Here is a 24,854-nt window from a genome sequence, read left to right as displayed (position 1 = left end):
AAATTCACACAGCTGCAAATGGATTTCGAATCATTTAGTGTTCACAGTCTGTCGTCTAAGTAAAAACCAATTTGCTGTCAGTGGGGCCAGCAATGTATTGTGTGCTGTGTTGCGTGTTAAGGAATCTGTGGAGGTCTTACCATGGGTGAATCAGGGCATTCCCACAGTTATACCTCTTCTTTGGATCTTTCTCTAGCAGGCAGTTTATAAAATCTTTAGCTGGAAGAAGAAATGTGGAGTGGTTAAGACTACTGTGCAGCGTGGGGGTGCTCAACTCTAGTCCTCAAGACCCCCTAACAGGTCAGGTTTTAAGGATATCCCAGCTTCAGCACAGGTGGCTCAATCAGAGGCTCAGGCAAACCTCAACCTTACAGGTTAAATATTGTCCATCAAGTTTAACCTATGTTAAAGCAACAATCCCCCCTACTCAAATTCCATTTAAATTTTTGTTACAGAATCAGTACCAGGGGGTCACCCTGAACTTCCCTATCTTTTTTCTTTTTTTCTATCTCGGGGGAACCCTTGGTTCCTGAGATATTTACCTTTTTGGGTTCCAGTATTTCTTTTCCCTGTTGGGAAATCAATATGGCTGCTATCCAAGCTTCACTTCCACGGGCCAATAGGAAGCCGCAATGTCATCAGATCGTCACAGCTTCCTATTGGACAACCCGTCTTTAATTTGACTTGACTTTTACCAGCACATAAAAAGGTAAATATTTAATATACTGGGGGGATAAATAGTGCAGGTCCCATATTGGACAGAAAAGTTGGTCTCACTTTCGGACTACAATATAGAACTTTATTCCATATATTAAAGTGTGCTGTGTCTTCTCTCCTGACTTCTGGTGGGAGAGGGAGAGAGGGAGAGAGGGGGAGGGAGGGAGGGAGAGAGAGAGAGAGAGAGAGTGAGAGAGCTGAGGAAGGTCCCACGAGGACCGAAACGTTGGTCATGTTTGTGCTATGTTTATTTTTGAATACAAGTTTTCTTACTTACCTTTGAGTGCTGTCTTGTGTCTGCTCCTGCTGGAGTGGATTACTTTTCACTTACTATTGGTATAGGACATGCACCGCAAACTGTTTATGGTATTGGGAGGGCCGGCTGCCCCATTTGTTTTGTGTGTGTAAATATATATATATATATATATATATATATATATATAGTTATACGTTACCGTTCCAAGGATTGGTAAACAAGAGACAGCACTCAATGTTGAAAATCAAAGTGTACAAGAGACAGCACTCAATGTTGAAAATCAAAGTGTACAAGAGACAGCACTCAATGTTGAAAATCAAAGTGTATTAGTGATAGCAAAAATACATCCAGAAACCCAACGTTTCGGTCCTACAGAATGGGACCTTCCTCAGGGGGATATCCCATTCCCCCTGAGGAAGGTCCCATTCTGTAGGACCGAAACGTTGGGTTTCTGGCTGTATTTTTGCTATCACTAATACACTTTGATTTTCAACATCGAGTGCTGTCTCTTGTTTACCAATCCTTGGAACGGTAACGTATAACTACATTCTCTATATGGGACGTGCACCTGTGGCTTACCAGCACCTATTGGAGTGCCAGCTGCCTTATCTGACTAAATTATATATATATATATATATATATATATATATATATATAAAGAAAGAAAAAAGCGCCCGATCCTAGTGCATTACTGTGCAAAAGGTGTATTTAATATTCCAAAAAAGCTCATACATAGAACTCACAAACAACGAAGTAAAAACAGCAGTTTATGAGATAATACTCATGCTCCAAGTGTACAGCAAGAACCGCTCCTCTGCTCCACTGCTCTACAGCTCTGCAACTCCACCAGGTCCGCTCTGACCTTCGTGAGTCACCGTCCAGCAGGAACTCACGACGACGGGCTCTACACGAACTCTTCCCCCGGGAACACACCAGCAGATGACCCTGGTTCCCACCGGGGAAGGTGGGGGAAGCCGGATACAGCGGAACAGCTTGTGACGTCGCACGCTTGTAGTTGGAATATGCGTCAGGTCACGAGCAACACTAGGATTTCCACAGCACACCTAGCCCTACGCGTTTCTTCAGACAAGCTAATTTCATCAGGGGATGGACTCCAGGCATACTACTGGAAGTATATATACCTGGAGTCCAATAGGCTGCAGTGTAATTAGCTAGAAGAACAAGTGAAATCAATCAGCTAATGACCAATATATCTCACAGTCTATAGATGCTTCTTTGAATAAATACAAATAAAAAATATATTAATTAAGTCATAAATGCATAAACAGCAGGAACTCACGACGACGGGCTCTACACGAACTCTTCTTCGCTGTTTTTTGCTTTTTTGTTTTTGTTCTTCTGTTTGATTTTATCAACAATATATATATAACATCCATAACTTTTCCCCTTACAGGGGATGCACTCCATTATGAGAATCTTCATGGGTTTTACTTATGGATACTAAGGAGGGATCATGTATCTTAGGCAGATCCCATCTCTCTTTTATCTCATAATAAGGGTGTATTCCTTTATCACATATTATTTTTATGCAATATATACTCAGCATTCCCTTTCCCCCCCTTCCCTATCCCCCCGCTTCCCCCTCCCCTTTCCCTGCTTTCCTCCCTCCCCCCGCTCACCCCTCACCCCTTTTCCTCATCCAATTTATACACTAAGGTTTTTTCAATGAAATACATTTATATTTATTATTATTATCCTCCTTCAAGCCAATACTAATTAATAAGTAAATAGATTTCTCTGTTCTTACAGTTGATCTGAGGTATCTAGATGGTCTATACTATAGAGACCTTTTATATACACTGTATATATTTTAGACTTTGTTGTTTATGTTTTTATTATATATTTTTTTCATTTTCTATTCAATTAATCATGCATTTATGACTTAATTAATATATTTTTTATTTGTATTTATTCAAAGAAGCATCTATAGACTTTGAGATATATTGGTCATTAGCTGATTGATTTTACTTGTTCTTCTAGCTAATTACACTGCAGCCTATTGGACTCCAGGTATACATACTTCCAGTAATATGCCTGGAGTCCATCCCCTGATGAAATCAGCTTGTCTGAAGAAACGCGTAGGGCTAGGTGTGCTGTGGAAATCCTAGTGTTGCTCGTGACCTGACGCATATTCCGACTACAAGCGTGCGACGTCACAAGCTGTTCCGCTGTATCCGGCTTCCCCCACCTTCCCCGGTGGGAACAGGGTCATGAACTGATGTGTTCCCGGGGGAAGAGTTCGTGTAGAGCCCGTCGTCGTGAGTTCCTGCTGGACGGTGACTCACGAGGGTCAGAGCGGACCTGGTGGAGTTGCAGAGCTGTAGAGCAGTGGAGCAGAGGAGCGGTTCTTGCTGTACACTTGGAGTATGAGTATTATCTCATTATCCCTTATACATTGGACTAATATCTCCATGGACTCATAAGGACAATGCATGTAGTTTTTATTTTTGTATAGGTTTCCACAGCACCTGTTTACCTATTTTTAATTTATTATTCATTTTGTTTTAATACCAGTAAGAGTTTATTCTATTGATATATCTAGCTAGGTTGTCTATTTGTTTTGTAATTACTCTATTATTTGTTATCTTTTCACACCCAAGTGCAGTCCCCTATTGTATATACTGTATATATATATATATACAGTACGCACACATACCTGATTTAGAAATGTCATCCCAGAATGGTGATTCAAACTCATAGGTGCCTTCTCTGATTTTCTCAAAAAGTTTGGATTCGGTTTCCTCGTAGAAGGGAGGGTACCCACACAGCCTGCAACACAGAGCAACATGTGGAAGTTTAAAACTACAACCCGTTTCCTGAAAGACTAGTAGGGGCATGGAACAGACATCCAGCAGAAGTGGTGGGTGCGATGACAATCACAGGGATGTGCCTATCAAGGGAAAGAAAAGCTTTCTTTGATGCATACCAATTTTTCATTTTTTTACTTGTTACTTGTGGTTCAGTTTAAGCCTAAGAAGTGAGTAAATCTATCTTTGAGGGAATGTATTTGCAGTCAACGGTAGTGACGGTAATGATCTAGCAACTTGGTAATTGAAAATAGTGGTATAGGCAAAAGCTGAAACTACCAGGGTGTCTAACCAGTCTGAGTAACACCTATATGTATTGATAGACAATGGCCCAGATTCCCCAAGCTCTGTTACACCAGGTCAAATAACGTGATGTTACCTCAAACAGGAACACACGTTCTTTTCCCCGAGTTAACACCTTATTCACAAAGCTAATCATATGCAAAAAATAACAACCGTTATTGGGCACAATAGCATAGGGTTAACGTCACGTTATTTCCGGATAATGTCGTGTTATCTTGAAATGAGGTGACGTTACTCCCATCCCAGAAATAGGGCTTTTGCTGCAGAGGGGAGAGTCTTATCTCTTTGTTAGTCTTATATCTTCTCTCCAGCAAAAGTCAGGGTCTGGATCGGAGGAACGCTAGAGTCAGGGGTGACTTAAATAATGATACGTTGTTTCCCAGCGTTAACATTAACGGAACTCCGTGAATATGGGATGAATATCTTCTGAACTCATTTGCAGATTAGTTAGAATAACGGCGGTTACAAATAACACCACTGCTTTTTACAGGAGTAAAAATTGGTTACGTCACATTATTTGCTATACTGAATACTGCGTTACTGAATAGTGGATACTGATTATAGGCTGTTAATTTAGGTTAACGTCCCGTTATATATACTAATAAAGCTTGATGAATCTGGGCCAATGTCCTTAGCAAATTATTCTGATAATCAAGTTAGAATAGCAAAGCCACACTTACAGTATATAGGTAATAACACTTACAGTATATAGATAATAACACTTACAGTATATAGGTAATAACACTTACAGTATATAGGTAATAACACTTACAGTATATAGGTAATAACTCCAATGGACCAGCAATCCACAGCTTTACTGTATGGCTTTTGTGCGAGGACTTCTGGAGCTAGAAGACATTAGAACAAAGTGAGTGAGGGTTCAGCAGGTTATAGCTCAAATAAGTTAGGTCAACAGGGAAATTTAAATGAACGGGTTTAATTTATTTGAACTTGAAAAATATGTTGTGAACTTTGTGAATATGTTGTGACGTTAGTGTGTCTTTGATTGAAAAGCCCTACATCAAATAAGTTTAACAGGTTAAAGCAGCAATCCCGGCTCCTCGTTTTGTTTCCTATACCACTGGTGGGCAACAGACCGCCCACGGGTGCTTCGTCTTCGTCCCGCACCTTCCTCCCTAACCCCCTTCTCAATGCACAAGGTCGCGCGGTAAGAACAAGGGAGTATTTGTCAGCTATCCATATATCTAACTAACACACACGCACATATATATATATATATATATATATATATATATATATATATATATATATATATATATATATATACACATATACACACATATACACAAACGTTTAAGGTTATGTGCGAGCCTTTCAAAGTAAATCATGTTGCCCACCACAGCCCTATACCATCCACCCCACCCCTTTCCCCCCTCTCCACAGCTCCCCCCTGCCCCCCATATTTTTTACAGGATGGGAGCCTGGGACTCGCCGTAGCTGAACCGCACTATTTCCAGATCTGGTTAACGAGATACTTACATGTGACGGTACTGGTGTTTCAGTCACACCCAGGAAAAAAAGAATGGTGGCTTAAATCTCTGGCACCACGGAGGTAGGGTTGCCAGGTGTCCAGTATTGAACTGGACTGTCCAGTATTTTAACATTCTGTCCAGTAAAGAATTAGAGGTTATACTGGACATATATGTGTCCGGTATTACCTCTCTGGACATTTTGACCATGACCAGCTTGGGGGGCCGTGGGATTTCCCTGAGCATGGAGGGAGCAGGGCTGCTGCTAGGGGGCTGGGCAGCTTCCTCCTACCTGAGTGGTTGGTGCTGGGTAATGCAGCCAATCAGGAGTAGCAGTCAGGAGCCTGGGGGTGGGGCCAAGGAGAGGAGGAAAAGGCATGGAGCGAAGAGAGGTTTGTGTTTGTGTGTGTCTCGAGCCTTCCACCATTGTGTCCAGTATTTTTGGAAAAGACACCTAGTAACTCTACACGCGGGCCAAAAGGAAGTCGTAGCATCAATCGTTGTGGCTTCCTATTGGATGGCTATTTAAAGCCAAGAGCGAAACTGAGAAATATCTCGGGAACCAGGGAGTCCTTGACTCTAATTCTCTCCTATTAAAAAAAAAAAGGGCGTTGGGTAGGGGGGATTGCTACTTTAAAAAATCCGATAAGTATTATTAATATTACACTGGTGAAGGGTTAATATCAAGCCCAAGACATCCTTTTCAAAAAAATATTAAAATATGATATGAATCGTCCATGACCTTCAGATCAAATCTAGAGTGCTTTGGGACATCTTATGTTGGTATAAATTCCGCACATTTTTGGGGAATTGCTCGGTTGTGAAAATGACCTAGCAAAGTTTTATTGGAATGATGTGTACATATTTTTTGTATTTTTCTGCATGATTTTTTGTTTTTTAGTTGACACACGTATATATATTTAAAAATCTAAAATCCTATACAATGTTTGTTTAAAATACCCTTTCAAATAAAACAGTAATAATCTTGTTTTAGAACAGGGTTGGCCAACTCAAGTCCTCAAGGGCCACCTACAGGTCAGGTTTTCAGGAAATCTCTGCTCCAGCACTGGTGGCTCAGTCAGTCCAATGATTGTGCCACCTGTGCTGAAGCAGGGATTTCCTGAAAACTTGACCTGCTGGTGGCCCTTGAGAACTGTAGTTGGCCACCCCTGTTCTAGACTGTATTGAATAAGCAGGCCAGGTCCTTGTCTAAATTATTAACGCCCCGTGTTTTACTCACCCACATATCCCGGCGTTCCGCAAGCTGTGGACATGATCCCACTCTCTTCCATTTTGGAGAGGCCAAAATCTGTTATCATGATCTTGGAGTTTTCCTCGGTGGTGAGGTAGAGCAGGTTTTCTGGCTACGAAGGACAAGGTTTATGGATTGTATGTATCAGCTTACAAGAAACACACACACACCAAAAAAAAAAAGAAAAAAGAAATGATATATATATACTGTATATACACACACACAATTGTGTGAAAAAGAAAGTACACCCTCTTTGAATTCTATGGTTTTACATATCAGGACAATAACAATCATCTGTTCCTTAGCATGTTAAGTTAGCACCGCCTGGTGTTAGCGTCAAATAACATGGCTTGTCTTATCCAACGCCGTCTTTGGCTATGGCCCGCTGTCTGCGCTGCATGTGCGCCTGCCAGGCTGGCGGTGCGTGCAGCCGAGTTCACCGGTGTGCAGTGAGCTGCAGGGGAAAAGACAGGGCGGTGTGAAGGGGGCCGGGCCATGATGTCACCCGTCAGTTTCGCCCTCATTGGCTGAACCGCCGGGGGGCGTGGCTTAGCGCTCCGTCGCTAGTATTCATCCCAATTTTCCTGTCTGCAGGAAAAACTGGCCGCACAGCGCAGCGGCCACCCCTCGCAGTGGGCCCGGCCCCATTGAGGGGGCGGCTCTTGTCCCTGCAGCGCCCACCATAGCGAGCGCTGCAGCAGCCAGCGGGGACCTAGCCTTACCCAAAGATGGTGTTACCTCTATCAGGTCCCTGAATAGTTGTTTAATTAAAGTTAAAAAAAAGAAAAGACAGGAGAGAAAAAGAACCCTGTAGATAACAATATGATAGTTAAATAATGACTACCTGTGGTCTTACAATTCTCCAGACTCTGTAAAAGACCTATTTCAGGGTCTGGATGTGAGTAACGCCACCTTGTGCTATGATCCCTGCGTTACCCATAACCGAGCTCTGTGGATAAGCGTTGTTAGAGGGAACACCTCTTTTGTATATCATTAGCACAAATGTCCATTATACTAACCAGTAGCGCAACCCCCGGGGTAAGGGGTGCATTCTAACCCCCCAAGAATTGCTATCGCACTTACAGAGTCCGCGCCCTCCTCCTCACAGCAATTAAACAGATTGCCTTGGGAGACAGCAGGGCCTCTGTAAGAGAGTGGCCCTTCTCCTATCGCATCGCGGTGTCAGGTGACGCTGCATCGTCATGACGTATTGATGTCACGTCTTGATGCGTTGCGTATCTCCTGCAAGTGTAAAGCTCCTGCATCACGTGGGCCAATAGGAAGCCACACTGGATGATGTCACAGCTTCCTATTGGCCCACAGGGTGCGGGAGCTTTTCAAAGCAGCACCCCCTGCGGAGGTCAGAATCTCCGGAAGCAGGGGGTCCCCGGAGCTGAAAAGAATGGGGTTGAACTCCAGAGAACCCCCTGCTTCAATCCTATGTTAAAAAAACAAAGAAACGGCCAACTTGGATTGCTGCTTTTAAAACACCCTCTTGATTCTTTCAGTAACATGTCCGTCATATAACCAGGACTTCTTCTCACCTTTAAATCTCTATGAACAATCCCGTTGTCATGAAGATATCTCACGGCTGACAGGACTTGGCGGATCACATTGCTGGCGTCTTGCTCCGTATAAACTCCACGCTCTAAGATACGGTCAAACAGTTCTCCCCCGGACACCCTGCAAGAGAGCAAGGGTGTCAGCACTATAATATCGGCAAAATAATGTTATAGGCACAGTCACCTTCCTTATCACTGACCATAAGGATGCGCTTATAGTGCCGGCGACAGCGACATTGCGGCAAAAAAATGCATTGCCACCACCGTCGCGTACGCTTATAGTGAGCGTGACGCGATGGCGCAACGGTTTGGTCGCGATTGCTGGAAGTCATCTCTATTTCATTTCTCCAGCGACCTTAGCCTGACCGTCGCCGGCACTATAAGCGCAGCCTAAGAATTTCACGGACTGTCTTTTTTAAACAAATGTAACCGTTTGGCGACTCAAGTTTCTTTGTAAATGTATTTCGCTACGTGGGGAGCGTTTGTCAATCAAGTGTTTTCTTTACCTGTCATGTCTCCCCATCTTAATTAGTGAGCTAATAAAAGTAACGGGCGAGAGATATGGGAGATTTTCCCATGCAAACTCTTGTGGTACATTAGACATAATGGGAGCAGCCACAGGAAACCAACCCCCTCCCATGTCTCAGCTCACCATGTGTACAAACAAATTAAAACTAATTACTTAACATCTACAGACAGGCATCAATCACCAAACTCCATGTTATTTAACACCCCTAACATCAACACCCCCAAACCTTAATGGAGTCGGGACCAGCTGTGCGGCTGGACCATAATCCATCCTGAGGCGTACTCCAGCCCACAATGAGCAGCCACTTTACCTGTTGTTTCCACATTGCCCCTTATTCCCTCTAGATAAGGGGTGGCCAACTCCAGTCCACAAGAGACTGAACCATTCAGTCAACGACTGAATCACTGATTGAGCCACCTGTGCTGAAGTAGTGATATCCTAAAAACCTGACCTGATGGTGGCTCTTGAGGACTGGAGTTGGTCACTCTTGCTCCGGATTGTAAACTCTCAGGAGCAGGTCCCTTATTACTTTCTGTATCTGTTTGCACGTGTTTGTCCTAATTTATATGTCATTCTGATTATATAATGGATCATTATACCCACACTGTACCATGCTGCGGAATATGGTGACGCATTACAAATAAATAATAATAATAATACGTCACTACGATTGATACACATGGGTATTAAGAGGAACTGACCAAGGAGTTATTATTCTAAACAACTAAAGCAGAGACAATCTTGTAATGTAGAGCAATACTGAGTGTGACTATGCTCCTCCAATATCCCTAAAGTCTGTTCTGGAGTGGGGGACTGAGGCAGCATCCATGGTTATCAAAATGATGCACCTTTACGACGTGTCCTTAGAGTGCGCGACCGCGCACGGGACCAGAAGCACCAGCGCTTGCAATGTGCAAGGAAACAAATACATTTGTATCTGTCGTGTGACGGCCGGGTCACGTGTGCGGTTCGCCCAAAGGGGGCTAACCAGCTCCATGAAGTAACAGCCAAACCCCCTGACACGCCTCCCCGTCGCTTCTACCAAGGCCTCAGATAGCTGCCGGTAAAGGCACATGTGACGTCATGCTCACACGCATGGTCGCGCATGAACTCTCACCATGGATGCGGCCTTAGGGATAACTTCAAAATACTCTGAAACTGCCAATTGGGCAATTTTCGGAGTCAAATTATCAATGGGGATTTTCAGTCGAAAATGGCTTGGGTGGTTGTTTAGGACAATATATAATAAGGCCCATGGACACTACTTACAGCTGCATGACGAGGTAGAAGTGTGAAGAACTTTCATAGATGTCTTCAAGCGTCACAATGTTATCATGTTTAATCCTAAAGAGAATAGAAGTAAAACATGATCATTACGCTGTTCTATTCTACAGAAGCTTTCACAGAGAAAAAGATCATGAGCTGAATAACAGAAGAATACAAATGTATAATTTGGAAATGCTAGCGCAGTTATTGATGAAATGCGTAGGGTTTACTAAGACATCATCACGTTGGTACAGTACGTGCAAGACGCGACCAGCTAATCACAATGTGTGACGTCCCCGTATAGCATGAGTTATACGAACTCTGAAGCTTCGGTGTATACCTCCTGGACGAGCAGGAGAAGAGCGTCCTTATGCTGAGAGGTGTGTGAGCGGGGCTCATTCCATCGATCCCTCGTTTTCTCCATATCCACTGTGAATTCAACTGCAGCAGCCGAGAGTGAGCAGTCGCTAAGGTTAATTTCCCTGATGTGATCTGCTACTCAGGATCTGAGGACCATATACAGGCATACCCCGCTTTAAGGACACTCACTTTAAGTACACTCGCGAGTAAGTACATGTCGCCCAATAGGCAAACGGCAGCTCACGCATGCGCATGTCAGCACGTCCTGAACATCAATACCGGCTCCCTACCTGTACCGAAGCTGTGCGCAAGCGGGGAGACTATAGAGCATGTTACAAATGTGTTATTTACATCAGTTATGCACGTATATAACGATTGCAGTACATTACATGCATCGATATGTGGGAAAAAGGGAGTGCTTCACTTTAAGTACATTTTCGCTTTACATACATGCTCCGGTCCCATTGCGTATGGTAATGCGGGGTACGCCTGTACTCTTAATCTAGAAATTGTTATCAGCACATTGAGAGCTAACACTGCGCATGATCATTTGAGTGAGCATTTGTCACCTTTTTTATGTTATTATTATATTAAATTGATTACACTATGGAGCATGCTCTTTTTTGCTTTTGGGATATATATATATATATATATATATATATATATATATATATACATTTGCATGTCATTTCCCAGAATCCCTTGCTGCAGTGGAAGTGCTGTATGCTGGGTGATAATGGGGAAAGGCGGGGTTGCAGACCTGCCTAAGACAAGCAGATGAGCATACAGTTGTATTTGCATATTTGCTTTCCTGTGGAGGGTTTTTGTCACTTTTTTTACTCACCATAACTTAACTCAGTATTATGGTATAGCCTATCCCATAGCCTCTTTGCATACCCATTTAAAATCAACCCCACACTGATGAGACCCATCAAGGTCGAAACAGCTGTCTGTGGGTGGTTTTCTGGGTATGCACCTTAACCCTGGCTGTGCTCAAAGCTGTGACCATGCAGCAAGCTTAAGCCTATAGGGAACCATGTTAAAAATGGTTTTTGAGGCAAAAAGTGACACTGTGTGCTCATTTGCATGTCATTTCCCAGAATCCCTTGCTGCAGTGGAAGTGCTGTATGCTGGGTGATAATGGGGAAAGGCGGGGTTGCAGACCTGCCTAAGACATGCAGATGAGCATACAGTTGTATTTACATATATATATACACATATACACATACATTGTAATTTACTGAAATTGCTATACCTGCACATGCTGTATCATGTAACTTTTGCTTTAAGTTGTGTCGCTGTTCTTTACATAATTTAAGACAAATATACTGTATACATTTTCTGGGGATACAAAATGAAGACTTTATCTCGAGGTGCAATTTCTGACAGTACCTACCAGCATTTGATTTAACAAATAAATGTAAAAATCCCATTAAAAGCACTGATCTTTTGCCTTAATATATTCAGTGCTTTTTGTACACCCTAGAAACAAAAACAGATCAAGGTAACTGCTGCTCCACGATAAAAAAAATATCGGGAAAACTCACCAGCAAATACTGATTAAAAACACTTTAATTGAGCTACATAAAAAACATGAACAAACATGCGTTTTTTGTACACCCGTTGTGCACCCGGAGGACATCTGCAGTGTAGGTTTTACAAGCTGAGTTTAAGACACAGGACATATAACACACAAGAGTACACCCTCGATACTCATACTGTAGGAAACACTCACTTTTTAAGCACAGCGATTTCATTCTCCAGGCTCTTGTCCCTGGAGTTGTGGACCTTCTTGATGCACTTCAGAGCAAAGTGTTGCCCCGTGGATCTCTGTTTCACCAGGTAGACCTCAGAAAAGGCACCTCTGTGGGAGGGAAAGGGTTAAACTCATTATTAATTATTATTTATTAATACATAATCTGTGGGCTTACTTCATTTATTTACTCTATTTAGTAGCCCAATGAGTGCTACAACCCACCACCAAGGAGATATATATTGAGGATAACTAAAATATTTACTTTAAGCCTGACTGAATCTCCAGTCCTCAAGACCCCCAAACAGGTCAGGTTTTCAGGCTATCCCTGCTTCAGCACAGGTGGCTCAATCAGTGGATCTCGACTTTGCCACTGATTGAACCATCAGTCATGAAGAAGTCATGTCCTTAAAACTTGACCTGTTGGCGGGCCTTGAGGACTGGCCTTTAAAAACCCCTGAATCACACTGATAAAATGTTAAAAGAACATAAAAGGTTTTTGATCCACTCAGGTTCGTTGACACGGGGGCCCCAATGTAAACTCTAGTCCTGGACCCCGGGAAAGTGGCTGGCGGTCCTGGACCCACTACAGTATGTGGGACTACTCTTCTTGCCCCTTTTGCTACCAGAGGGACTGGCAATGCATTGTTAATAGGGAGCATAATTTCAGTGCTATGACCATGGTGATTAAATTGGGATCTGCATACCACCAGCACTGAAGGAGTTAATACCCCTGCCAATTCCCTAGTGTAGACCCGTGGTGTCATTGACTGGATTCCCTGATTAGCAGTCACTAATCCTCTCTAAATTCTTAAGTGTCTTAGCCGCTGATCCTTTGGAATTGGGACACAGGCTTCAAAAACCCATTAATGCCAAACAGGAACATCATGTGTCCAGCCTCATCGACTTTCTATCCAGAGATGACATTGACAACCCAGTGGTTGAAGTGGGATCATACAAGGTGGGATAGAGCACCAATACTTTTTTATTAAGAAGCATTTTCGACCGAAAACATGGCGGCCTATGTATCAAGAAAGTGGTCTGTGGTCTCTTAAATGCGACATATTTATGAAGAGTATTTCTACGCTTGTAGAATTGGGAGCCTGCTACTTTAGAGTTACGCCACCTTTTAAGGTGATGGAGAAAACCCAAGCAAAAAAAAGGCAAGAAAAGTACCACAAGACATTTGTTAATATGCAAATGTCCTCCACCCTAACCCCTCTCACTTGACCAATAAAACCCTCATCTTCGTCACAGACATACCTGAAAATGGTGCAACTAAAATTAACACATAGACGATGCCTGGCGCCGGTATATTTCAGCGCGACACAGTCATTGGGCTGTATAAAAAGCCCCCCATTTTTCTTATAACAAACCCTTAAAAAAGAAGTCTGGGGTTTCTGACCATGTTTAAAGCCTTATTGATGCACAGTACCAGTATTTTTGGGTAATTATGGTTTGTCATTCTGTTTATGTAATTAATATCCCTCTGTTGCCCGATTGTACCACGCTGTGGAATATGTTGGTACTTTATATATAAGCAATAATAATATTAACACTATAACTAAACTGGGGATATCGGGGCAGCTTTGTTCTATAAGACACTGTACAGCCCACTCACTTGAATGGACTATAACTACAGTATCTTCTAATGCCGGAAGGCGCCTTGTGGAGTAGCACCATTTAGTAAAAATGGGCCTTCATGCTACAGTCATCATTAGTCTATGTATGATCAGTTGTATTCTAAGTCATTATAAACGTTACTATGGACCTTTGACTTTTACCTTCGTGCTCCATTTATAGACTGTATTTGTAAAACACAGTTCTTTTTCAATGCTTGTTTCTCTGTACGTTATATAGCTACTGTTAATCTCCACGGATACAAATTCATTATTTTTCTATAATACACAAGAACCAGTTCCCCATGGACACGGGTAATTGCAGTTGTGGGAAGCCAGAGGAAAGGTAATATAATGCAGCAGCAAAGGAACATCGCAACGGAAGAGAAGATGAAATGAAGCAGATACATTCTACTCACTGCTTCAGGACACTGAACGCATTCAAAGCCACTACTAGTGTCAGTCTACAACAGGGGTGCTCAGCTCCTGTCCTCAAGGGCCACCAACAGGTAAGGTGTTCAGGATATCCCAGCTTCAGCACAAGTGGCTCAATCAGTGGCTCAGTCTTCGACTGAGCCACTGATTGAGCCACCTGTGCTGGTGCTGGGATATCCTTAAAAAGTGACCTGTCTTAAGGACTTGAGTCGAGTATCACTGCTCTACAACATGAGACAATTCTCTGCGGCGCCTTTTTGCAATGCTAGGTGGGTAACAGCACTGTACAGATTTGTTTAATTCCTAAATTCCAGAGTTTTAGAACAGTAATACATTGCAGTAGATCTTTATGCTGGGGGGGTAGGTGGGGGGGAAGGCGGGGGGAATATAAAAGCTCAACATACTAGTGCAAATTGCCCAAAATCAGTGGTGTAGCTATAGCCCAGGCAAAGCCCAGGGGCCCGCTCTCTCGCATTATTGGCCCCGACTGCACATGTGCGAATCTGGTGATCTGCTCGCCGAGTGCGCATGCGCAATTGGCACCTGTCGACTGCGCGATTGGCTTTTGCCGGTAACTCATGTGCATGACCAAGAGCAGCCGGCAAACGCCGCATGCGGAAAAGCAGCTAGCAAACGCTGGACACGCACGCTCCGTCGGCACTGGCCAATTGCACATGCGCGGTCGGCACTTGCTAATCGCGCATGCGCGGTCGGCACTTGCCAATCGCGCATGCGCTGTTGGCAAGTGCAACTGCGCATGCGCAGGAGCAGCCAGACAAATTTTGCCCGGAGGCCCGCGCATATCCCGCTACGCCACTGCTCACAATGCTAGACATTTCCTTACGATTTGCTAAGCACATCCACAAGTCTGAGACAGGTCCCCAAACCTACCTTACCTCATAATCTCACAACATACAGTGCTTTCACTGCAGCAAAGGATTCTGGGTAATCATCTGTGCCACTTTTTGCCTCATCCATTTGAATATTATTTCCTTAATTTAACGGGTGTTTTTCTGCATGCAAATTAACAAAATCAAAATGAATTCCTCCATTGGATTACCAAATTTACATGAAGAGCAATTAATAGTAAATATTGGGCAGGTTTTTTGGTTGTGAAGATGTAGAAGTTAGCTACGGTTCAGCGCCATTTATTGGCCAGTTTTTGACGCTCAATTTGATGTATTCAGTCAGAATGAGAAATCAAGTGATACCAATACCAGCGCAAAATGGCCCCAAGGTACAAGCAGGGTTTGAAAAATCTTTAAAAATCTGGATTTTAGAGGTGTAAAAGTTAAGGCAAAAAAGGCAGTGAAAGGATTAAGACAACCTTCCCCCATAATTCCCCCGCTATAAAATAAACATAATGTTACATTCAACCCCTCCGAGACAAAATAATATCCTGCTTTAAATAACACGTTGAATAGGACTTCGGTTCGCCATGGAAACAGTACATTTTCCATGTTACAGCCTCTATATGTTATTAGCGTGGGAATGCTTTGAGTGTGGGGGCTTTCTGCAATACCACTCTGTTATCTAACACCAAGAAAAGGTCATGCATAGATATGTTAAGCCGGGGGTTATCTATTTAATGTGCCAATTTGTAAGCTTGGGATTTCAAGGCAATCCATGGTCGGTGCCCTCACCATATCAGAAGTTACCGCTGAAAGTCCGGTGACAGAGGGAGAGTTATGCAAGAGTCCACAATAATAGCATCTGCAAAGCTGGATTATGCTCCTGAAGCCGCATCCATTATCTTTTCTTAGCTTCAGCATTTCCCAGGGTCTTGTCTGTCCTCACACCTTCCTGAGCTCAAAGTCATTTGATTTAATGAATGTGCTTTTTTTTTTAAAGCAACAATAACTACTTGGGTTTTTTTAACCCCTCCTTTTTTCTTTCAAAAATAGGTGACAAGCGGGCATCTTCACAGAGCTAAAACGTAGCGCCTGCACCGTTCCCTCCAGGGGAAGCAAAACGGCAGTTTTCAATCTCTCAATTTCCGTGGGCCAATAGGAAGCCGTAACGTCAACTGTTTGCGGTTTCCTATTGGTCCAATTGAACCAGGAAGTACAAGTGCTAGTGTTCCAGGTGTGTATATCTTTAAACATGTGGTCCGCGGAGCTGAAATTAATGAGGTTCACTGGGGACCCCCAGCTTCTCATCTATGTAAAAAAAATAAAACAAGGGGGAACTAGGGAGAAAGAACTGCTGCTTTAAACTATCAAGGTGGTTAGTGATATATTTAGTGGGTTAAAGGGGCAGTCGCTCTAAGGTTGAGCTTATACTGCGTGCGATGGTGCACGTGCCAAGCACAAAGTGCAGGATCCATTGAGACAGCTCCTAGCGCGCGCGCGCACGTCGGAGCGACTGCGTTTTTGAAAACATTCATTGTCATTCACAGCCGTTATCCAGAAAAAAGAGGGAGATGATTGAATCTGTTCGTTGCCATGTCCCTCTAACAGATAAAGGGTTAACAAGGATTTATTAATGGGCGCTAGTAGTGTTTATATATTCCTGGTGCACGCTGCTGTAAGTAGCAGGTACGGAGCAGGCGGGAGTCACGGAGGCTTATAATTACAAGCCTTTTAAATTATACTGAAGTCACTGGACCGGGGTCTCTTTGGGAGAGTAATTATGCAGTACTTATGTTGCCAGGATACCAGAGTCAGAGTCAATCTCTCTGTTGGATGTGAAGTCTCCGTCCCCAAAGCTACAGAATCCATGTATCCCAGACAGTGCGGTCCAAGCATAGCAATGATCTCGCCTTTAACAGCTCTAGGACTTCCATGTGCCATGCGGCTCGTGTGCCCGGCTGTGGAAAACTCCCATTAGGAAGGCACAAATGTATGAATCCGCAGATATAGCTCTTCTCCACGAAGTCAACATGTTTTGTGACGTAAAGGAGCTTCTCCCCTTCCCCCTTTCTTTTTCCACGGTTGGGAGCCAGGTGGTTCATTTCAGCTCTGGGGACGGCATGCAGGGTTGCCACCACTCCGGGTTTGACCTGGAGACCACGGGGTTTGACCACATATCTCTGGGCTCCGGGTTTACCTAGTAAAGCTCTGAGTGGTGGCGTTCAGCAACATCTCGTGGCAGACTCGAAGTCCTCCTGGCATATTCCCCGGCTGGCAATTCCTTTCAATATGGCTGCGCGGCATCAAATGGCGCCGCATTGCCATGGCAATGGGTATACTACGTGACGTCACAGCATCATGTGAAGCCCATTGCCATGACAATAGGACGCTACGTGACATTGTGATGTCATACGTTGCATCCCGTTGTCATGGCAACTTGACGCCGCGTGACGCCATGATGTCACTTAGCGTCCTGTTGCCATGGCAACGCGGTGCCATGTGATGCCACACGGCCATATTGACGGGTTGCAGCAGGAGATGCCAGGAGGATGTTGAACAATGCCAGAGGACGCCAGGGAGACGCCGCAGCCGAAGGTAAGCGTGATATTTTAACGTTTTGTCTCCTGGTTGGGAACCCTGACCGCTTGGTTCCCGAGATACTTATTGGGGAAAGTGCCCCCGTAGGTGGTAGCATCCCCTCCAGGGAACCAAAATGGCGTTGAAAGCTCTTGCGTTACACTTCCCAATAGGAAGCCACGTCGGATGACCTATTGGCCCCCGTGGTGCAGGAATTCAAATACCAAGAAGTAACCGGCAGCAACTGTCCTGGTAAGTATCTCCGAAATCAAGGGGTCACCATAACCGAAATTAAAGCTGTTCACCTCTGGCGACCCCCTGCTTACCACCTATGTTAAATAAGAAAGGGGTGAGCAAGCCATTTAAAAGAGATTCTATGAGCAGAAGGATACAATAGAGATTTATCTCACATGCATCAGTAAAGAAGGGAAGTATCTTTCTCAAAAACATGGTTTGGGCTGCAGAAGTTTCGGGATGTGGGCTCTGAAAAAGTTTTGGAATTAGGATACAAGAGCTAATAGCAGGGGTGGGCAACTCCAGTCCTCATGGGCCACCAAGTCAGGTTTTCAGGATATCCCTGCTTCAGCACAGGTGGCTATTGAGCACTAACTGGCAGTGTCTCAGTCTTATGGCTTACACATAACAAATTCTGTGGGTGCCTTTCCCCTCAGTATAGGATTTTTCAGCACCCACCATCCTAAATCTGATGATGTTACAAAGAAACCGTTGCTATATTTTGCGCAAAACCGTTCCCAGAAGATTCAAATCTTAGGCGAGTAATTCTAGGAAAAATATCTAGGCTTCACATCAACACCTGCATTTTAATTCCCCCATTTAGCACATAACAGGATCGTTAGGATTCCCAACAGGCTGGACAACACATGTAGGGCCCGTGAATGCTCTCAGCCAGCAGCAATGAATAAAAACCTATCCACGTGTTGCTTGTAATATTCTAAACCACCCTCAGACTCATCGGTAAACACAAGAACACAGAAAGTGTGTGTGATCTCCTACTTTCTCTACATTTTACTAAAACCACTGGCTTCTGTACTTCTTAACCATGTAGGGTTCCCTCTTGTTTGTCCCAAGCAGTCTTGCATTCTTTGACTATGTTTGCCTCCTCTACTTCTCCTGGGAGACAGTTCCATCCACGAACTACTGTTTCAGCAACTAAATACTTCATAGCAGTTTCTTATCCTGCTGTATAATTTTTTTTCTGCTTTCCTCTTGTATTGTGTTGATGAATTCCATTTTTTTTGGAAGTCGCAGGTGCATCCGCTCTTTCCCAGAGTGACTTAAAAAAAAGTAGTGGTTCTGTGCCTACCATCCAAAAATGCTGAATTTGTTAAAGATTTGGGAAAATAAATGTGAACCATATGTTAGAAAGAGAGCAGTGGAACATTGATGCTCAGAGAGCGGAAGGGAGAAAAAAATCTAGTCTTCTTTCAATAGAAAATGCAAAGGTGTGCATCAGAAAATGTTATTTATTTTATTTATAAAATATTTTACCAGGAAGTAATACATTGAGAGTTACCTCTCGTTTTCAGGTATGTCCTGGGCACAGAGTAAAACAAATAATACATGGTTACAAGTACAGTTACATAAATGAACAGGGTATACATTATATACAAGACATTGCATGCACAGTTAAAGAAAATATATATTATGAGCGTATGAAACAGTTACAGACCAGATTAAAGTGTGAGGCAGCCTTAGATTTGAAAGAACTTAAGCTGGTGGTGGATATGAGAGTCTCTGGTAGGTTGTTACCAGTTTTGGGGTGCACGGAAGGAGAAGGAGGAACGGCCGGATACTTTGTTGAGCCTACTCATGGTACTCATGGTTTGCAAATAAAGCAGTGGTTCTGTCACACTTAGCCCACTGCTCTTCCGCTCATCTCTTGCAAGGTGGACACGATAAAAGTCCTTCTGTCTGCCTTTATTTTAAAGGTAGGGTGAGCAGAAGTACCGGTTTTTAGGCCTCTGCCCTGACTTTTTGGGGTGCTGTCCCAGTTTTCTATGCCACGCATGCGCGATTGACACTTGCCAACCCTGCATGTGCGATGGCGATGCTCCAATCGTGCAAGCGCATGAGCGACCGGCAAAGGCAGACTGTGCATGTGTGACATTTGTCCCGTTTTTTGCCAGAACAAATATGGTCACCCTATTTAAAGGAGCAGTCCCTTCAAGGACAGAAGTGAACTGAGGATGCTGGCATGTGTGATAGGTTAACCTCCAGGGCTGGCTGGGAGTTTTGCAGGGCTCGGTACAGTTGGGTTTTGACGAAGCTTCTTACGTTCTCCACAGCGGCATCTTCTCCTGATCACAGAATAAGATTCCGGCGCTGGAGAGAAGGGACGAGGCACATGCAGAGGCCCCACACGTTGCCCCGGCAATCAGACCTCCCTGACCATAACAGTGCCACCGGACTTACAGCATTTCCAGTCATGTGATAGCTTCAGCATTAACATGATTGCTACCTGCACCCAGCTGAAAGAAACAGATGGGGGGTCCCCAGGCATTGAGGAACCACAAAGCAGTTTCAGGGAAGCCCCTTATTTGGGAAAGGGGGGGTAAAAAAATGCTATGAGCAGCAGTAAACAAAAGTTTTGTTTGTGTAACATCTCTTTGGGATTACTAGAGCCTTTAAGGGTTAACTGTGTGGGCTCACACAGAGTAACACCCCTTCCCTATAACATGGTGCTGGGGTGAGGCAGCAGCAGTTAAGCTCCACCCCTTCTGCCTGGAGACAGTGACATCATAGGCTATAAATAGTAAGGGGGAAGCTTCTGGAAAGCAAATCCCAGGAGGAGTTGAAGGGGAGGGATCGCCCGGTGAATAGTTTAAGTCCTTATGGATAGCATAGGTTTAGTGTTTACAGTAAGGAAAAGTGTCCTGTTTATATAGCATCCCACCAAGATGATCTTGCATTACTCCTTAAGCCATGCTTATAGTCCCAGGGATGGCGCGTCGCGTCAAAACAAGTTGATTTAATCCGCTGCGTGCGCCTGTATTGGGCACGACCGCGACGGCGCGACACAGCGACCAAAATCGCTGAAGACAATTGTAGCACTGCTCGCCCCCCCCCACCTGGGAGATCTTGCCTAGGCTACAGGTCCGTGTGGTGCTGGTTACCTGTGAGGGTCCAGGAGAGATGAGCTTCCGCGATGTTGTGGGGAACAGGACAGGCTTTTGGTGATCCTCAGTTTCTTCTCATAGGTGTCAGTGCCTCCAGTCACAGTAGACTCCAGCAGAGCGAGAGGCAGTACCCGCCATAACAGTTTTTTCTCCCATATCTCTGCCTAATAGACCGCCACTAAGGCAGAAGTATATAAAAAGGATCTTTATTGGTGTTATCACAGCGTTTGCATCATAGTGGAGAATGGGTTCCAGACCCCTGGATGGTGCTGGCCAGCAGGTAATATTGAGGCCTTGTGCTCTGCACAGATTTTGAGCTCACTCAGCCCCAGGAGAGGCAGAGGTGGACTCCTAACCATTGCCCGGTAGGCAAGGACCTCTACTGACTGTATAATTTGGAGTGCATCCTCCCTAATGCAGAAAGGGGAGGGCACAGGGTCTATACCACGATTGGCTGCACACAGACCCAGTGTCACCACCTCTCCTGCCACTCAGGGAGGCTGCATGAGGAGGGGTAAACCCCACAGGGTAGCCTGTCACTGTCTGTAGCTATCAGAACTTACGTGACAGGAAGGCAGAAAGATTGTGTAGCCACCGCGTGATGTCAGCGTCTCAGCCAATGAGGGCGAACCTCTCACGGCCACGCCTCCGCCATGCCCCCAGTCACCATGTCTTGTCTCCTACACTATAAGCAGAAATCGCTATTACAATGGCGACGGATGACATCACGCCATATCCGGGACTATAAGCGCGGCCTTAGAGAGACAGACTATGTCCATAGGGAGCTCCCCAAGCAGCAGCCCCTAAGCATAGTTGGAGCAGCCCCACCAGAGGGTCCGTCGCTGTATCTCACCCAGAAGAGCGCCCTGAAATAAGGAGGCTGATCACAGAGAGACTAGTACTAGGCCTGTCAGGGCCCTGTGGCTATGGAGTGCTACCACCGCTGCAGAGCAAAGGGACTCTATAGGTAGCAAAGTAGATATAAAGCCTCAGCTTCTTCCTCGTGTCCGAGATGGGGCAGCTAGGGAAGCCATGCAAACAGTATAGGCCAAGAACACTCAATTGGAACTACAAGATGACCTCTGTATTAAATGTGAGACTGTCATACAAGATAATAAAGCTACTGTTTGAATGAATAAAGTTCCTGGCACCCATCATTGTGTAACAATGCCCAGCGTGCACAAAGCCTGCCCCCTGAATAAGCTAATGCATGCAGAGTAGCCCTAACACCGACACATATAAACTCCATAAGGCCATGGCCCCGCTGTCTGCGCTGCACGAGCGCCTGCCAGGCTGGCAACGCGTGCAGCCGAATTCCCCGGTCTGCAGTGGGCTGCAGGGGAAAAGACGGGGGGGGAGTGTGTGACGGGGGCGCGGTCATGACGTCACTGGGCTGGTTCGCCCTCATTGGCTGAACCACCGGGGGGCGTGGCCTAATGCTCCGTCGCTACCACTAATCACAATTTTCCTGTCTGCAGGAAAAACGCACCATGCGACACGGCGGACGCCCCTCCCAGCGGGCCCGGCCCCATTGAGGGGCAGCTCTTGTTCCCGCAGCGCCCGCCGTAGCAGGCGCTGCAGTAGCCAGCAGGGACCAAGCCTAAGACCTGGGCAGGGAGGGTTACATTTGTTTTTACTATCTGTATCTAATGTCTTTTCATGATAAGACTGTTTTCCAGTTCTCAAAGCTCCTGCAAATTGTTAGCTTTGTCTTTTGTTTGCAAAGTAATTATGAAACCATCATTAGTCAAAGCGATAAACACGAGTAACTGATATGCTTGAATCCAGTGTTTCCAGAGAAAAGCGGCGCATATTAATCGCAGTTACTAATTAGTACGACTTTCTGGTGATCAAATCTTTATAGGCAAGTAAATTACACTAATACTGTAAGTTATTTACATGGTTTTCTTTTTTGACGTTCTATATTGGACTGACCCTTTAGGGTGATAATAATTGCAAGTATATGTGATAAGAATTACCAATTAGGGGACCTATATCATCACAAGTGAACATGAGCACAATACAGTTTCCATCCATAATGCCCCATCAGAGAGCTGTATTTAAGTAATAACCCCCTCAGAACAGGGCATTACTGGGCAATAATGCCCTGGCTGGAAGAGTTGAAGGTGAAGCTGAGGGACTTTGATCCAGCTAGGGCATTATTAGCCAGTAATACCCTGCTTTGAGGGGAATATTACTATTATAGGCTCAATGTAGGGCTTTTTTTTTGTATAGTTATAATGATTTTTATCAACATGATATTCTAAATTATCTTGTGCTTTTACTGTACTTGGTTATTAAAATGAAATTGTAAATACACACAAGCCCCTCTATAAACACACACATGCACACACACACACACACACACACACACACACACACAATGCAGCTCTGCTCATCACACACAAACGTTGAAGCTCTGCCCTATACACGCAAACAGACAGCAAGCCCCCCTCTGTACACACAAACACACAATGCATCCCCCCTCTTTACACACAATGCAGCCCTTCCTCTGTACACAGACACACATACACACAAACCCACCCACAAAACACACACAGCAGACATAACACAAACTTCAGACACACAACACACGCTGTAGACATACACAGCAGACGCAACACACACACCCACAAAACCCTCAGCAGACATACACACAGACACACACGCCACTTTCTCCTCAGTGTCTCCTGTGTGGAGCTCTCTGCAGGCAGGGTGGGGGAGGAGTCAGTGCCTGACAGGTGCCCCCTGACCAATCAAAGCTGATTGGCTGAAAAACTTGGCACAGTGCTAAAAATTCCACCCCTTTACGGAATAATGCCCTGCATTTTGACCAGAGAGCATAAAATGGTTACAAACCATATTTTTGGTTGGCACTGTAATAAAAGAAGTCTACTCTGTACTTACGATCCCAGCACCTCCATGAACACAAAGGTATCGCGTATGTTGTTCGTTTGCTTCTTCCAGGCGCAGCTGTCTTCCTCCTCCTTACAACCCATTTTATCCAGAGTTGACACTGTGAATTCTGGAGATTAGAGACAAGGCACAAACCCTGTTAACAAAACCAGTGACACCGTCCTGCCATGTTTGCTATCAATGTTCTGCTGCAGTGTGCTAACTAGACAAAGACAGGACAGGGATTAGGGAGTGATCAACTAAATCATACAAATTGTAATGTGGAAAAATAATAACTTCCAATTGATAATTATCAGTAGAGGTAGGTGCAACTCTGAATTGAAGTGAATCAAGAAAAATGAGGGATGCAAAGTGTTTGCATCCCAGGTGAAAATTCACTTATATGCACACTACTAGGGTATGAAATGTAACTTTTAATACTTAATTAAGTATTAAAAGTTACATTTTATACCCTAGTAGTTTGCATATAAGTGAATTTTCTCCTGGGATGCAAACACTTTGCATCCCTCATTTTTCTAGTGTGCTAACTAGGACTACACACTTCCACCCACTTCAACAATATACTATTTGAGTGTTTTTGTATGCCAGGGAAAGACTTCTGTTAGTTATAACCGTGGAATAAACGGCAGAAGAGACAGTCACGGCAGGACATTTTTTTGGGTGCGTGTACAGTATGTGTTCAGGATGCACTGCATTAAGTTTACTATATAGTCATAGGGTTGCAAGGTGTCCAGTTTTGAACCAGACTGTCCTGTAAAAAAATCGAAGTAATACTGAACATGTATGTGTCCGGTATCACCTCTCTGGGGGCTGTTGCTAGGGGGGCTGGGAAGCTTCCTCCATCCTGATGGGCTGCTGCTGGGTAATGCAGCCAATCAGGAGGAGGTGTCATATGTGTTTTTTGTGTTTTTATTATAATGTCTGTTTGTCGTTATTCTTTTGCTTGCTCAATAAAAGTCATATATTGTTGTACCCTATCTGTGTGCCCCAGTTTGGAGTTTTA

At 44.4% G+C, this 24,854-nt stretch overlaps 1 protein-coding gene across 5 annotated transcripts in view; it reads right to left on the bottom strand.

The window, feature by feature from the left end:
• Nucleotides 1-24,854, bottom strand: part of CAMK1G (calcium/calmodulin dependent protein kinase IG) — a 59,879-nt gene that overhangs the window by 12,851 nt on the left and 22,174 nt on the right. For all 5 annotated transcript variants that reach the window (XR_012803950.1, XM_075615237.1, XM_075615235.1 and 2 more), the window contains 8 exons: nucleotides 23,843-23,960; nucleotides 12,299-12,427; nucleotides 10,207-10,281; nucleotides 8,391-8,529; nucleotides 6,835-6,958; nucleotides 4,877-4,952; nucleotides 3,651-3,763; nucleotides 141-219 (listed from right to left, as the gene is read on the bottom strand). Coding sequence is in view for 4 of the 5 variants with exons in the window: in XM_075615237.1 (XP_075471352.1) it covers nucleotides 141-219; nucleotides 3,651-3,763; nucleotides 4,877-4,952; nucleotides 6,835-6,958; nucleotides 8,391-8,529; nucleotides 10,207-10,281; nucleotides 12,299-12,427; nucleotides 23,843-23,960 (853 nt within the window). In the remaining variant the exon portion in view is untranslated. The remainder of the gene's footprint in view (nucleotides 1-140; nucleotides 220-3,650; nucleotides 3,764-4,876; nucleotides 4,953-6,834; nucleotides 6,959-8,390; nucleotides 8,530-10,206; nucleotides 10,282-12,298; nucleotides 12,428-23,842; nucleotides 23,961-24,854) is intronic.

The sequence above is a fragment of the Ascaphus truei genome, chromosome 9 (assembly GCF_040206685.1).
Source record: "Ascaphus truei isolate aAscTru1 chromosome 9, aAscTru1.hap1, whole genome shotgun sequence".
In the NCBI taxonomy this organism is placed as follows: Eukaryota; Metazoa; Chordata; class Amphibia; order Anura; family Ascaphidae; genus Ascaphus; species Ascaphus truei.
This window is presented reverse-complemented; position numbering and strand designations above follow the sequence as displayed.